We start from the raw sequence: 17,183 nt of genomic DNA, 5'->3' as shown, positions 1-17,183 counted from the left end.
AATACGGTATTACTGTATGGGTCACTGGTGTGGTTGAATACAGTATGACTGTATGGGTCACTGGTGTGGATGAATACGGTATTACTGTATGGGTCACTGGTGTGGTTGAATACAGTATTACTGTATGGGTCACTGGTGTGGTTGAATACAGTATTACTGTATGGGTCACTGGTGTGGTTGAATACAGTATTACTGTATGGGTCACTGGTGTGGATGAATACAGTATTACTGTATGGGTCACTGGTGTGGTTGAATACAGTATTACTGTATGGGTCACTGGTGTGGTTGAATACAGTATGACTGTATGGGTCACTGGTGTGGATGAATACGGTATTACTGTATGGGTCACTGGTGTGGTTGAATACAGTATTACTGTATGGGTCACTGGTGTGGTTGACTACAGTATTACTGTATGGGTCACTGGTGTGGTTGAATACAGTATTACTGTATGGGTCACTGGTGTGGTTGAATACGGTATTACTGTATGGGTCACTGGTGTGGTTGAATACAGTATTACTGTATGGGTCACTGGTGTGGTTGAATACAGTATTACTGTATGGGTCACTGGTGTGGTTGACTACAGTATTACTGTATGGGTCACTGGTGTGGTTGACTACAGTATTACTGTATGGGTCACTGGTGTGGTTGACTACAGTATTACTGTATGGGTCACTGGTGTGGTTGAATACGGTATTACTGTATGGGTCACTGGTGTGGTTGAATACAGTATTACTGTATGGGTCACTGGTGTGGTTGAATATAGTATTATTTATCATTATTTATTTGTCAAAGGCGCCTAATACAACAAGTGTAGTGAAATGCTTACTTACAAGCCTAACTAACAGTGCAGTTCAAGAAGAGTTAAGAAAAATTTAGCAAGTAGACTAAAATAAAAAGTAATAATAAAAAAGTAAAACAATAAGAATAACAACAGCGAGGCTTCATACAGGGTGTTACGGTACAGAGTCAATGTGGAGGCTATATACAGGGTGTTACGGTACAGAGTCAGTGTGGAGGCTATATACAGGGTGTTATGGTACAGAGTCAATGTGGAGGCTATATACAGGGGGTACCGGTACAGAGTCAGTGTGGAGGCTATATACAGGGGGGTACCGGTACCGAGTCAGTGTGGAGGCTATATACAGGGGGCACCGGTACAGAGTCAATGTGGAGGCCATATACAGGGGGTACCGGTACCGAGTCAATGTGGAGGCTATATACAGGGGGGCACCGGTACCGAGTCAATGTGGAGGCTATATACAGGGGGGCACCGGTACCGAGTCAGTGTGGAGGCTATATACAGGGGGCACCGGTACCGAGTCAGTGTGGAGGCTATATACAGGGGGCACCGGTACCGAGTCAATGTGGAGGCTATATACAGGGGGGCACCGGTACCGAGTCAATGTGGAGGCTATATACAGGGGGGCACCGGTACCGAGTCAATGTGGAGGCTATATACAGGCGGGCACCGGTACCGAGTCAATGTGGAGGCTATATACAGGGGGGCACCGGTACCGAGTCAGTGTGGAGGCTATATACAGGGGGGCACCGGTACCGAGTCAATGTGGAGGCTATATACAGGGGGGTACCGGTACCGAGTCAGTGTGGAGGCTATATACAGGGGGGCACCGGTACCGAGTCAGTGTGGAGGCTATATACAGGGGGGCACCGGTACCGAGTCAATGTGGAGGTTATATACAGGGGGGCACCGGTACCGAGTCAGTGTGGAGGCTATATACAGGGTATTACGGTACAGAGTCAGTGTGGAGGCTATATACAGGGGGCACCGGTACCGAGTCAGTGCGCAGGGGTACAGGCTAGTTGAGGTAATCTGTACATGTAGGTGGGGGTGAAGTGACTATGCATAGATAATAACTATGGACTTCACTGTCCGTGAGACGAGAACAACATTCTCTCGTGTTTGTCTATAAAGCACTTCTGAATAAACTACCTTCTTATTTATCATCACTCATCAACATTATAATTCCTAAAACCAGGTCTCAAGCATGGATTCCACTTGAGGCCCATGTGATTTCCCCAGAGTTGGGTATGGCTGCCTTTTCCTGTTATACTCCTTGCCTATGGAATAAGTCTGCAGACTAAACTTAAACCTGAGACTCTTGTCCCCCTGTCGCTCATTTTAAATATTTAGTGGAGGATTTGTATTTTTATATGGCTTGTAACTGTTTCTTAATCATTGTACCTAAACCGTACGTGTTAACATGTAACACGAGGGGCCCAGCTGTAAAAGAGACCCTGGCCTCAGTCTGCGTTCCTTGTTGAAATCAAGGTAGAGTAATAATAAACAGCGAGTAGCAGCAGTGTACAACAAGGGAGGGGGGTGGGGGGGGGGGGCAATGTAAATTGTTCGATGGCGATTTTTAGTAATTGTTCAGTAGTCTAATGTCTTGGGGGTAGAAGCTGTTGAGGAGCCTTTTGGTCCTAGACTTGGTGCTCTGGTAGCGCTTGCCGTGCGGTAGCTGTTGAGTATCCTTTTGGTCCTAGACTTGGTGCTCTGGTACCGCTTGCCGTGCGGTAGCAGTTGAGTAGCCAGCCAAGGCTACTTCTCTAATGTTGCTGTGATAGGGCTACATGTTCCTCCTTTGCCTGGTGTGTCGTTGCAGGTTTCGTTTTTTGGTTATTCATTTTCAAACGTTAAAAAACCGAAGTCAGACTGCACCATTTTAGTAGCCTAGCTAGGACTGTGGCATGTGTCTGTACACTTTCCCTCTGCTGCAAGAGGCAAACCGGACAAACGAAAGCAAGTTGAATTCACTGTTGGGAGCACATCAGGCTGTAATTTAATAAAGTAGATGACTCAGCTATTGACTGGCTGGTGTGTTCTGTTCGGCCCGCGGGCCTTGTGTTTGACACATACACTATACTATTAGCCACATTATTACTGACTTGTGATTGTTCACCTTGCTAGTTTGATTGACATTCCCAGCCTTATTTACATGTGTACATTTCTGCTCAAAAATATTGAGTCATTGAAACATAAACAGTGCCTCCTGAATGGAACAAGACAGAGAGAGAGAGAGAGAGAGAGAGAGAGAGAGAAGCGAGAGAGTAGAGAGAGAGAGAGAGAGTCTCCTGCACCTGGCTGGGAGACAGAGTGAGAGACAAACAATGTACCAGGTCAGCTGTGATTTACCACCTGACAGCAATATGTTTTGGACTACCAAGAAATGTATTGGTGAATTATATATTCATCTGCTTTGCTTTATCTTGGTCCAGGTCGCAGTTGTAAATGAGAACTTGTTCTCAACAAGCCTACCTGGTTAAATAAAGGTGAAATTAAAAATTTAAAAATCATGCATTGAACTACATCTATCTATTCTGCCAACAAGCTTAGTGTACGTCGTGGAACTCTGAGTCGAATAGAACCTATTTTTAAAAACTCTTATAAAGCTAGTTTTGTAGCTTAAACTAGGAATTTGATTTTTTTAAAATTGAGATTATGATTGTCTGTTTGTATCATATCTGCAAAGTAGTTCATTAAAACACTGTCAATTCCACTTTAAAATAAAACCAGTCATTAAATCATTGTCAGTTATTGTCATAAAATGAATCATATGAATCGTACAATAATATTTGTTGTGAAATGTTTAAAGCCCAAACTCACCTGGAGGTTGAGAAAACTCCGTAGATGACAGGGTTCTGGTCGTCTTTGGTCTCCAGAATGAAGATATCCTCTGAAATGAATCACAGTGGGGAACCACAGTCAGAGACAATTAACAAAACAAATACCTTTTCATGCTAGCATAATGACCGGTACTCATTTTACCAGGACATTGTACCCCGAAACACTGGCAATCAAAAGTGAAAAAAGTTACAAGCCAGAAAACCAAACCACTAAACAAACAATTCAATAATTTCCTCTTATCAAAGTCATGATAATACAAATGTAAATGTTCATTAAAAAACATTTAAAAAAAACATTTCAGCAGTGTAGATAAAGAGTACCGAGCTCATCAAACTGTGTGTCCAGTCCCCCAGGTCCTGGTACAGAACACACCAGACGGGCCTTGAGGAACGTACTCCAACGGTTAATCAGACTCCTCTTCCCTCCGACGTCATTCTAACAGGAGACACAGAGGAGGAGATCGGACATGAAACCAACACCTACATATCTCTCAGTACTTTTAATCTCACTAATATCATTCAAATCGGTCTCTGTAGGATCTGATGTTACTGTAGGATCTGCTGTTACTGTAGGATCTACTGTTACTGTAGGATCTGATGTTACTGTAGGATCTGCTGTTACTGTAGGATCTGCTGTTACTGTAGGATCTGCTGTTAATATAGGATCTGCTGTTACTGTAGGATATGTTACTGTAGGATCTACTGTTACTGTAGGATCTGCTGTTACTGTAGGATCTGCTGTTACTGTAGGATCTGCTGTTACTGTAGGATATGTTACTGTAGGATCTACTGTTACTGTAGGATCTGATGTTACTGTAGGATCTGCTGTTACTGTAGGATCTGCTGTTACTGTAGGATATGTTACTGTAGGATCTACTGTTACTGTAGGATCTGATGTTACTGTAGGATCTGCTGTTACTGTAGGATCTGTTACTGTAGGATCTGATGTTACTGTAGGATCTGCTGTTACTGTTGGATCTGCTGTTACTGTAGGATCTGCTGTTACTGTAGGATCTGCTGTTACTGTAGGATATGCTGTTACTGTAGGATTTGATGTTACTGTAGGATCTGCTGTTACTGTAGGATCTGCTGTTACTGTAGGATCTGATGTTACTGTAGGATCTGCTGTTACTGTAGGATTTGCTGTTACTGTAGGATCTGCTGTTACTGTAGGATCTGTTACTGTAGGATCTGCTGTTACTGTAGGATCTGCTGTTACTGTAGGATCTGCTGTTACTGTAGGATCTGTTACTGTAGGATCTGATGTTACTGTAGGATCTGCTGTTACTGTAGGATCTGCTGTTACTGTAGGATCTGATGTTACTGTAGGATCTGCTGTTACAGTAGGATCTGTTACTGTAGGATCTGCTGTTACTGTAGGATCTGCTGTTACTGTAGGATCTGCTGTTACTGTAGGATCTGCTGTTACTGTAGGATCTGCTGTTACTGTAGGATCTGTTACTGTAGGATCTGCTGTTACTGTAGCATCTGTTACTGTAGGATCTGATGTTACTGTAGGATATGATGTTACTGTAGGATCTGATGTTACTGTAGGATCTGTTACTGTAGGATCTGCTGTTACTGTAGCATCTGTTACTGTAGGATCTGCTGTTACTGTAGGATCTGATGTTACTGTAGTCTCTGTTACTGTAGGATCTGATGTTACTGTATGATCTGATGTTACTGTAGGATATGCTGTTACTGTAGGATCTGTTACTGTAGGATCTGATGTTACTGTGGGATCTGCTGTTACTGTAGGATCGGCTGTTACTGTAGACTGCTGTTACTGTAGAATCTATGTTACTGTAGGATCTGTTACTGTAGGATCTGCTGTTACTGTAGGATCTGATGTTACTGTAGGATCTGATGTTACTGTAGGATCTGCTGTTACTGTAGGATCTGCTGTTAATATATGATCTGCTGTTACTGTAGGATATGCTGTTACTGTAGGCTCTGATGTTACTGTAGGATCTGATGTTACTGTAGGCTCTGTTACGATAGGATCTGCTGTTACTGTAGGATCTGTTACTGTAGGATCTGCTGTTACTGTAGGATCTGTTGTTACTGTAGGATCTGTTGTTACTGTAGGATCTGCTGTTACTGTAGGATCGGCTGTTACTGTAGGATCTGCTGTTACTGTAGAATCTGCTGTTAATATAGGATCTGCTGTTACTGTAGAATCTGCTGTTAATATAGGATCTAGATGTTGACTTCCGGGTTGGAGCGAGCGGTCGCATCCGCACTTCGGTCCGCAGGTAGTATAACTTTTCATTACATTTCATTACATTTCATTATAGTACAACGTTTGATTTGTCTAATCTTAGCAATTTCTTCTTAGCTAGCTACATAGCCGTCATTGTATCAAAGATAATTGCGTAATTATCGTATTTCGTCGTCCTAACGTTGTCTACACTGCTATCTGCCCAGCAGCTAAACAGCTAGCAAACGTCCACCGTCTACCGAATAGCAGCACTGTAGAAACTATTACACTCAACTGAACGACTTGATTAGTGTCGTGTTAGCTAGCTACATAGTTGTCTTTGCTGTCTTCGTATCCAAGATAATTGTGTAGTTTAGAGTGTGTAGTTTTAGAGTGATTATCTTAATTTACCGAGGTTAGCTAGCCAGCTATTTGTCGTCCTTAACGTAGGAGACACTGCTAGCTAGCCAACAGCTAGCCAACGTCTACCGAATAGAACTTCCGCACTCAACAACCCGGTCGCATTCCGCTTCGCTCCACAGGTAGTATCACATTTTCATTTCATTTCAGTTCAGTACAACGGTTTGATTTGTTTGATCGTAGCTAGCTACATAGCTACCTACATAGCCGTCTTTGTATCAAAGATAATTGCGTAGTCTAGAGCGATTTTCTAGGTTAGCTAGCCAGCTATTGTCGTTCTTTTAACGCAACGTAACGTAATCAACACTGCTAGCTAGCCAGCTAGCCCCCGAATAGCAGCACTGTAGAAACTATTACACTCAACGGAACGACTTGATTAGTGTAGTGTCAACAACGCAGCCACTGCCAGCTAGCCTACAAAGTCAACAACGCAGCCACTGCCAGCTAGCCTACTTCAGCAGTACTGTATCATTTTAATCATTTTAGTCAATAAGATTCTTGCTACGTAAGCTTAACTTTCTGAACATTCGAGACGTGTAGTCCACTTGTCATTCCAATCTCCTTTGCATTAGCGTAGCCTCTTCTGTAGCCTGTCAACTATGTGTCTGTCTATCCCTGTTCTCTCCTCTCTGCACAGACCATACAAACGCTCCACACTGCGTGGCCGCGGCCACCCTAATCTGGTGGTCCCAGCGCGCACGACCCACGTGGAGTTCCAGGTCTCCGGTAGCCTCTGGAACTGCCGATCTGCGGCCAACAAGGCAGAGTTCATCTCAGCCTATGCCTCCCTCCAGTCCCTCGACTTCTTGGCACTGACGGAAACATGGATCACCACAGATAACACTGCTACTCCTACTGCTCTCTCTTCGTCCGCCCACGTGTTCTCGCACACCCCGAGAGCTTCTGGTCAGCGGGGTGGTGGCACCGGGATCCTCATCTCTCCCAAGTGGTCATTCTCTCTTTCTCCCCTTACCCATCTGTCTATCGCCTCCTTTGAATTCCATGCTGTCACAGTTACCAGCCCTTTCAAGCTTAACATCCTTATCATTTATCGCCCTCCAGGTTCCCTCGGAGAGTTCATCAATGAGCTTGATGCCTTGATAAGCTCCTTTCCTGAGGACGGCTCACCTCTCACAGTTCTGGGCGACTTTAACCTCCCCACGCCTACCTTTGACTCATTCCTCTCTGCCTCCTTCTTTCCACTCCTCTCCTCTTTTGACCTCACCCTCTCACCTTCCCCCTACTCACAAGGCAGGCAATACGCTCGACCTCATCTTTACTAGATGCTGTTCTTCCACTAACCTCATTGCAACTCCCCTCCAAGTCTCCGACCACTACCTTGTATCCTTTTCCCTCTCGCTCTCATCCAACACTTCCCACACTGCCCCTACTCGGATGGTATCGCGCCGTCCCAACCTTCGCTCTCTCTCCCCCGCTACTCTCTCCTCTTCCATCCTATCATCACTTCCCTCTGCTCAAACCTTCTCCAACCTATCTCCTGATTCTGCCTCCTCAACCCTCCTCTCCTCCCTTTCTGCATCCTTTGACTCTTTATGTCCCCTATCCTCCAGGCCGGCTGTTACTGTAGGATCGGCTGTTACTGTAGGATCTGCTGTTACTGTAGAATCTGCTGTTAATATAGGATCGCTATTACTGTAGGATCTGCTGTTACTGTAGGCTCTGATGTTACTGTAGGCTCTGATGTTACTGTAGGCTCTGATGTTACTGTAGGATATGTCACTGTAGGATCTGCTGTTACTGTAGGATCTACTGTTACTGTAGGATCTGATGTTACTGTAGGATCTGTTACTGTAGGATCTGATGTTACTGTAGGCTCTGATGTTACTGTAGGCTCTGATGTTACTGTAGGATATGTCACTGTAGGATCTGCTGTTACTGTAGGATCTGCTGTTACTGTAGGATCTGCTGTTACTGTAGGATCTGATGTTACTGTAGGATCTGCTGTTACTGTAGGATCTGATGTTACTGTAGGATCTGTTGTTACTGTAGGATCGGCTGTTACTGTAGGATCTGCTGTTACTGTAGAATCTGCTGTTAATATAGGATCGCTATTACTGTAGGATCTGCTGTTACTGTAGGCTCTGATGTTACTGTAGGCTCTGATGTTACTGTAGGCTCTGATGTTACTGTAGGATATGTCACTGTAGGATCTGCTGTTACTGTAGGATCTACTGTTACTGTAGGATCTGCTGTTACTGTAGGATCTGTTACTGTAGGATCTGTTGTTACTGTAGGAGCTGCTGTTACTGTAGAATCTGCTGTTACTGTAGGATCTGCTGTTACTGTAGGCTCTGATGTTACTGTAGGATCTGCTGTTACTGTAGGATCGGCTGTTACTGTAGGATCGGCTGTTACTGTAGGATCTGCTGTTACTGTAGAATCTGCTGTTAATATAGGATCTGCTGTTACTGTAGAATCTGCTGTTAATATAGGATCGCTATTACTGTAGGATCTGCTGTTACTGTAGGCTCTGATGTTACTGTAGGCTCTGATGTTACTGTAGGCTCTGATGTTACTGTAGGATATGTCACTGTAGGATCTGCTGTTACTGTAGGATCTACTGTTACTGTAGGATCTGATGTTACTGTAGGATCTGTTACTGTAGGATCTGATGTTACTGTAGGCTCTAATGTTACTGTAGGCTCTGATGTTACTGTAGGATATGCCACTGTAGGATCTGCTGTTACTGTAGGATCTACTGTTACTGTAGGATCTGTTACTGTATGATCTGATGTTACTGTAGGATCTGCTGTTACTGTAGGATCTGTTGTTACTGTAGGATCTGCTGTTACTGTAGGATCTGCTGTTACTGTAGGATCTGCTGTTACTGTAGGATCTGCTGTTACTGTAGGATCTGATGTTACTGTAGGATCTGCTGTTACTGTAGGATCTGCTGTTACTGTAGGATCTGCTGTTACTGTAGGATCTGATGTTACTGTAGGATCTGCTGTTACTGTAGGATCTGCTGTTACTGTAGGATCTGATGTTACTGTAGGATCTGATGTTACTGTAGGATCTGATGTTACTGTAGGATCTGCTGTTACTGTAGGATCTGCTGTTACTGTAGGATCTGATGTTACTGTAGGATCTGCTGTTACTGTAGGATCTGCTGTTACTGTAGGAGCTGATGTTACTGTAGGATCTGATGTTACTGTAGGATCTGATGTTACTGTAGGATCTGATGTTACTGTAGGATCGGCTGTTACTGTAGGATCTGCTGTTACTGTAGAATCTGCTGTTAATATAGGATCTGCTGTTACTGTAGAATCTGCTGTTAATATAGGATCGCTATTACTGTAGGATCTGCTGTTACTGTAGGCTCTGATGTTACTGTAGGCTCTGATGTTACTGTAGGCTCTGATGTTACTGTAGGATATGTCACTGTAGGATCTGCTGTTACTGTAGGATCTACTGTTACTGTAGGATCTGATGTTACTGTAGGATCTGTTACTGTAGGATCTGATGTTACTGTAGGCTCTAATGTTACTGTAGGCTCTGATGTTACTGTAGGATATGCCACTGTAGGATCTGCTGTTACTGTAGGATCTACTGTTACTGTAGGATCTGTTACTGTATGATCTGATGTTACTGTAGGATCTGCTGTTACTGTAGGATCTGTTGTTACTGTAGGATCTGCTGTTACTGTAGGATCTGCTGTTACTGTAGGATCTGCTGTTACTGTAGGATCTGCTGTTACTGTAGGATCTGATGTTACTGTAGGATCTGCTGTTACTGTAGGATCTGCTGTTACTGTAGGATCTGCTGTTACTGTAGGATCTGATGTTACTGTAGGATCTGCTGTTACTGTAGGATCTGCTGTTACTGTAGGATCTGATGTTACTGTAGGATCTGATGTTACTGTAGGATCTGATGTTACTGTAGGATCTGCTGTTACTGTAGGATCTGCTGTTACTGTAGGATCTGATGTTACTGTAGGATCTGCTGTTACTGTAGGATCTGCTGTTACTGTAGGAGCTGATGTTACTGTAGGATCTGATGTTACTGTAGGATCTGATGTTACTGTAGGATCTGATGTTACTGTAGGATCTGTTACTGTAGGATCTGCTGTTACCTTAGGATCTGCTGTTACTGTGGGATCTGCCTGCCACTGTAGGCTCTGCTGTCAAGCCCTTTGTGAAAATATTGTAGCGAATTCCTATTTACCTTGCAGATGCGTGCCACTCTACTGTAAACCCTCTTGTCCCACTGGCTGGACTCTACAGCTGTCTCCTTTAAGAAGAAGTAAACCTTGTCATCGTCCACACTTTGTGTGTCTGGAATGGAGAAGGAACCCACAAACTCTGGCTCTGCATGGGGAGGAAATTATATCATGGTGAGGAGGATAATACAGTATACAGATGTAGGATCTTAATTTGATCACCCCTGTTGCAGGATAACATTCCTGCATTGCAGGATATTTTAAACTTGTAGTGTATTTGAGGTTTAAAAAGGATTCTAAAGTTTGTGATTTCCACTTTGACATTTCAGACTTCCCTTTACGAAAAATGTCCATTAATTCTAATCCACATAACTCACATTTTCTGTTGCTGCAGGATTATATTCCTGCTGTAACAAATTGGCTAAAATTAAGATCCTACATCTGTAGGAACCCTTTAGAACAGTCTAGAACATGATGAGTGTCTGGAATGGAGAAGAAACCCACAAACTAAGGCTATCACGATGAGGACTCATACTCATCAACTCACTTCAGTATTGGACGTTTGTCTTAGACATAAACGTCAAATAATGACTTGGAGTGATTTGCCTCCTTGAAATGACGAGAAGACTGGCAAGAATCTCGAATTGGCTGAGGTAAGGATAACGGTTGAGGCTTGTGCCTACGACCTAGCTGAGTACGTATAATTAGGAAATCTTTTGACAACTGCCATAGAGACATTTTTGTTTTCTTTCTCTTCTGTCCTCTGCGTCTCACCATTGAGCCAGTGGTCCTGGTAGGCCTCAGTGCGTATATAGTGCTGGTTGCTGCTGTGCACAGAGGTACGGAATATAGCTGCGTTGGTACCCATAAAATCCACCGACGTCCCCGCATACAAATCTCCATCTAGGGGTGAGATTGGGATGGGGTTTGGCTTAAAACATACATACATACATACATACATACATACATACATACATACATACATACATACATACTGTACATACATACATACATACATACATACATACATACATACATGCATGCATGCATGCATGCATGCATGCATGCATGCATGCATGCATACATACATACATACATACATACATACATACATACATACATACATACATACATACATACTGTACATACATACTGTACATACATACATACATACATACATACATACATACATACATACTGTACATACATACATACATACATACATACATACATACATACATACATACATACATACATACATACATACATACTGTACATACATACATACATACATACATACATACATACATACTGTACATACATACATACATACATACATACATACATACATACTGTACATACATACATACATACTTTACATACATACATACATACATATATACATACTGTACATACATACATACATACATACATACATACATACATACATACATACATACATACATACATACTGTACATACATACATACATACATACATACATACATACATACATACATACATACATACATACATACATACATATATACATACTGTACATACATACATACATACTGTACATACATACTGTACATACATACATACATACTTTACATACATCCTGTACATACATACATACTGTACATACATACATATATACATACATACATACATACATATATACATATATACATACATACTGTACATACATACATACATACATACATACATACATGCATGCATGCATGCATACATACATACATACATACATACATACATACATACATACATACTGTACATACATACATACATACATACTGTACATACATACATACATACATACATACATACATACATACATACATACATACATACATACATACATACATACATACACACTGTACATACATACATACATACATACATACATACATACATACATACATACATACATACATACTGTACATACATACATACATACATACATACATACATACATACATACATACATACTGTACATACATACATACATACATACATACATACTGTACATACATACATACATACATACATACATACATACATACATACATACTATACATACATACATACATACTGTACATACATACATACATACATACATACATACATACATACATACTGTACATACATCCTGTACATACATACATACATACGTACATACATACATACATACATACATACATACATACATACATACATACATACATACTGTACATATATACGTACATACATACATACATACATACATACATACATACATACATACATACATACATACATACTACATACATACTGTACATACTGTACATACATACATACACATCTTCATAAGACCCTCATCAAGGTAGAGTCAATTTGGTTGAACGCATCAATCTGGCTGGTTTACAAGGCTAAAATGGGTCGGTTTCATTGTTTTGGAAACTATATATATTTACAGCTATACCCTTTTGGAAAAGATAATGTATATCAAAATGTATTATTCTGAAATATGTCTGTCATATTTATTGGACAGTATATTGTTTATATAATATATAGCCTGTGTGAATATGGAATTCAGCTAATACTTATGGATATTCAATCACATAGAGAGGTACCATAGAACTCCTAAAACGCACAGAGCAGGACCTCATTCCCAGTGGTAGCAACTAACTCTGTTGTCCCTAATTATGAACCATATGTTTTATGTACTGGGGTCTGGCGGGATTTACGTCCACTTCAAACTATGTGAGAACTAAATCATGTGGTTCTCTCCTCTAACTCCCTTCCTGGTCACACCATTTCTGGAGGCTGGAAGGGTGGGTTTGATTACCGCATCGGTCACATATTGAATATTGTGTGTCACAGTCAACGTTAACAGTTCTGTAAGTCATTGTGGAGGAAATGGTCTCCTTAATGTCAATATGTTCCATATTAGCTGGATATGTTACTTACCAGTGAGCCTTGTCATTCTCTTCAAATACTGAAAATATAGCACGTGTCCCTGTCAACGTTCTGTATGTCACTGCAAGGGTTTCGTATGTGGACATTGTATTTGTATATGACTTACCGGTGAGCCTGGCGGTGAAGGGTTCCCGTGGACTAAAGGGACATTTCCCCCGGCCAGACTCCACAGCATGGCTCTGCAGACGGAACAACGGCTCCTAGGAGACCCACAGAGAACCGTAGAGATTCGATATAGTTCTATTCTACTCATGTTATGTTCTATTGTCTGGGATATACCGTCTGAGATCATACAGCCAGTTGGGTTCTCATTTGATCGAGCAGACAGGAATAAATATCTCTCTGGGAAGAAGAAGAAGGGCGGGGATATATATTTCATGATTAACTACTCATGGTGTGATTGTGATAACATACAGGAACTCAAGTCCTTTTGTTCACTCGATGTAGAATACCTCACAATCAAATGCCGACCGTATTACCTCCCAAGACAATTCTCTTCGGTTATAGTCTCAGCTGTGTATATTCCCCCTCAAGCCGATACCATGACGGCCCTCAAAGAACTTCACTGGACTTTATGCAAACAGGAAACAACATATCCTGAGGCCACATTTATTGTAGCAGTGGATTTTAACAAAGAATATTTGAGGAAAACACTATAGAAGTTCTATCAACACATTGACTGTAGTTCTCACGCTGCTAAAACACTCGACTACTGCTACTCCAACTTCCGGCATGCCCTCCCAGCCCTCCAGCCCTCCATTCGGCAAATCTGACCACGACTCCATTTTGCCCCTCCCTTCCTATAGGCAGAAACTCAAACAGGAAGTACCCGTGCTGAGGACTAATCAATGCTAGTCTGACCAATCGGAATCCACGCTTCAAGATTGTTTTGATCAAGCGGACTGGGATATGTTCCGGGTTGCCTCTGAGAATAACATTAACGAATATACTGACATGGTGACTGAGTTCATCAGGAAATGTATAGGATATGTTGTACCTACTGTGACTATTAAAACTATTAAAAGCACTCGTGCCAAACTGAAAGCATGGTGACTGGGAATATGGCAGAATACAAACAGTGTAGATATTCCCTCAGTAAGGCAATCAAACAGCCTAAACGTCAATATAGAGACAAAGTGGAGTCGCTCAGACACGAGACGTATGTGACAGGGTCTCCAGACAATCACGGACTACAAAGGGGAAAACCAGCCACGTCACGGACACGGACATCTTGCTTCCGGACAAACTAAACACCTTCGCTTTGAGGATAACACAGTGCCACCGACGCAGCCTGTGGGCTCTCCTTCTCCGTGGCCAACGTGAGTAAGACATTTAAGAGTGTTTAAGCTCGCGTCCTCAGATCATGCGCAGACCAGCTGGCTGGAGTGTTTATGGACATATTCAAACTCTCCCTATGCCAGTCTACTGTCCCCACATGCTTCAAGATGGCCACCATAGTTCCTGTGCCCAAGAAAGCAAAGGTAACTGAACTAAATGATTATTGCCCCATAGCACTCACTTCTGTCATCATGAAGTGCTTTGAGAGACTAGTCAATGATCATATCACCTCTACCTTACCTGACACCCTAGACTCACTTCAATTTGCTAACCGCCCCAATAGATCCACAGATGATGCAATCGCCATCACACTGTACACTGTCCTGTCCCATCTGGACAAGAGCAATACCTATGTAAGACTGCTGTCCATTGACTACAGCTCAGCATTCAACACCATAGTACCCTCTAAGCTCATCATTAAGCTTAAGATCCTGGGTCTGAACCCTGCCCAGTGCAACTGGGTCCTGGACTTTCTAACGGTCCGCCCCCCAGTTGGTGAAGGTAGGAAACAACACCTCCACTTTGCTGATCCTCAACACAGGGGCCCGTGCTCAGCCCCCTCCTGTACTCCATGTTCACCCATGACTATGTGGCCACACACACCTCCAACTCAATCATGAAGTTTGCAGATGACACAACAGTAGTGGGCTTGATTACCAACAACGACGACACGGCCTACAGGGAGGAGGTGAGGGCACTCGGAGTGTGGTGTCAGGAAAATAACCTCTAACTCAACATCAACAAAACAAAGGAGCTGATCGTGGACTTCAGGAAACAGCAGAGGGAGCACCCCCCTATCCACATAGTCGGGACCACAGTGGAGAAGGTAGAAAGAATCAAGATCCTCGGCGTACACATCACGGACACACTGAAATGGTTCACCCACACAGACAGTGTGGTGATGAAGGTGCAACAGCGACTCAAATTTGGTTTGGGACCTAAAACCCTCACAGAATTTTACAGATGCACAATTGAGAGCATCCAGCCGGGCTGTATCACCGCCTGGTACCGCAACTGCTCCGCTGTGGAACACTAGTCACTTTAATAATGTTTACATATTTTGCATTACTTATCTCATACTGTATTCTATTCTACTGTATCTTAGTCTATGCCGCTCTGACATTGCTCGTCCATATATTTATATATTCTTTATTAATTCCATTCCTTTAGATTTGTTTGCATTGTTGTGAAACTGTTAGATATTACTGCACTGTTAGAGCTAGAAACACAAGCATTTTGAGACACCCGCAATAACATCTGCTAAACACGTGTATGTGACCAATAACATTTGATTTGATTTGATATGTGGATCGGTGCAGAGAATGATGTCACATCCACAATAGCATTAGCCTCCTCTACCACAGAGAACCATCTCAACCACCACAGTGTAATAATTTCATCTCTGCAATAGCATTAACCCTCCTCCACTGGTACAGAGAGTTTAGTCAGAGAGATGGAACAGGGAGTTTAGTCAGAGAGATGGAACAGAGAGTTTAGTCAGAGAGATGGAACAGGGAGTTTAGTCAGAGAGATGGAACAGAGAGTTTAGTCAGAGAGATGGAACAGAGAGTTTAGTCAGAGAGATGGAACAGGGAGTTTAGTCAGAGAGATGGAACAGAGAGTTTAGTCAGAGAGATGGAACAGAGAGTTTAGTCAGAGAGATGGAACAGAGAGTTTAGTCAGAGTTTAGTCAGAGAGATGGAACAGAGAGTTTAGTCAGAGAGATGGAACAGAGAGTTTAGTCAGAGAGATGGAACAGAGAGTTTAGTCAGAGAGATGGAACAGAGAGTTTAGTCAGAGAGATGGAACAGAGAGTTTAGTCAGAGTTTAGTCAGAGAGATGGAACAGAGAGTTTAGTCAGAGAGATGGAACAGAGAGTTTAGTCAGAGTTTAGTCAGCGAGATGGAACAGAGAGTTTAGTCAGAGTTTAGTCAGAGAGATGGAACAGAGAGTTTAGTCAGAGAGATGGAACAGAGAGTTTAGTCAGAGTTTAGTCAGAGAGATGGAACAGAGAGTTTAGTCAGAGTTTAGTCAGAGAGATGGAACAGAGAGTTTAGTCAGAGAGATTAGTCAGAGTTTAGTCAGAGAGATGGAACAGAGAGTTTAGTCAGAGAGATGGAACAGGGAGTTTAGTCAGAGAGATGGAACAGGGAGTTTAGTCAGATATGGTACAGAGAGTTTAGTCAGAGAGATGGAACAGGGAGTTTAGTCAGAGAGATGGTACAGAGAGTTTAGACAGAGAGTTTAGACAGAGAGATGGAACAGGGAGTTTAGTCAGAGAGATGGTACAGAGAGTTTAGTCAGAGAGATGGTACAGAGAGTTTAGACAGAGCCTCTCTCTACTGGATTATTGACATGGGAAACATATGTTAACATTGTCAAAGCACAGGAAGTAGATAATAAACAAAAGTGTACAGAC

The 17,183-nt window shown here is 42.3% G+C and overlaps 1 protein-coding gene across 1 annotated transcript in view; it reads right to left on the bottom strand.

The window, feature by feature from the left end:
- Positions 1-17,183, bottom strand: part of LOC115125417 (semaphorin-3D-like) — a 158,682-nt gene that overhangs the window by 40,324 nt on the left and 101,175 nt on the right. Inside the window, exons 6-10 of the mRNA XM_065004325.1 lie at positions 13,533-13,626; positions 11,220-11,348; positions 10,451-10,593; positions 3,967-4,081; positions 3,626-3,695 (exon numbers count right to left, since the gene is read on the bottom strand). Coding sequence (XP_064860397.1) covers positions 3,626-3,695; positions 3,967-4,081; positions 10,451-10,593; positions 11,220-11,348; positions 13,533-13,626 — 551 coding nt within the window. The remainder of the gene's footprint in view (positions 1-3,625; positions 3,696-3,966; positions 4,082-10,450; positions 10,594-11,219; positions 11,349-13,532; positions 13,627-17,183) is intronic.

The sequence above is a fragment of the Oncorhynchus nerka genome, linkage group LG2 (assembly GCF_034236695.1).
Source record: "Oncorhynchus nerka isolate Pitt River linkage group LG2, Oner_Uvic_2.0, whole genome shotgun sequence".
Taxonomy (NCBI): domain Eukaryota; kingdom Metazoa; phylum Chordata; class Actinopteri; order Salmoniformes; family Salmonidae; genus Oncorhynchus; species Oncorhynchus nerka.
Note: the sequence above shows the minus strand (reverse complement) of the source record. Positions and strands in the feature narration are given on the sequence as shown.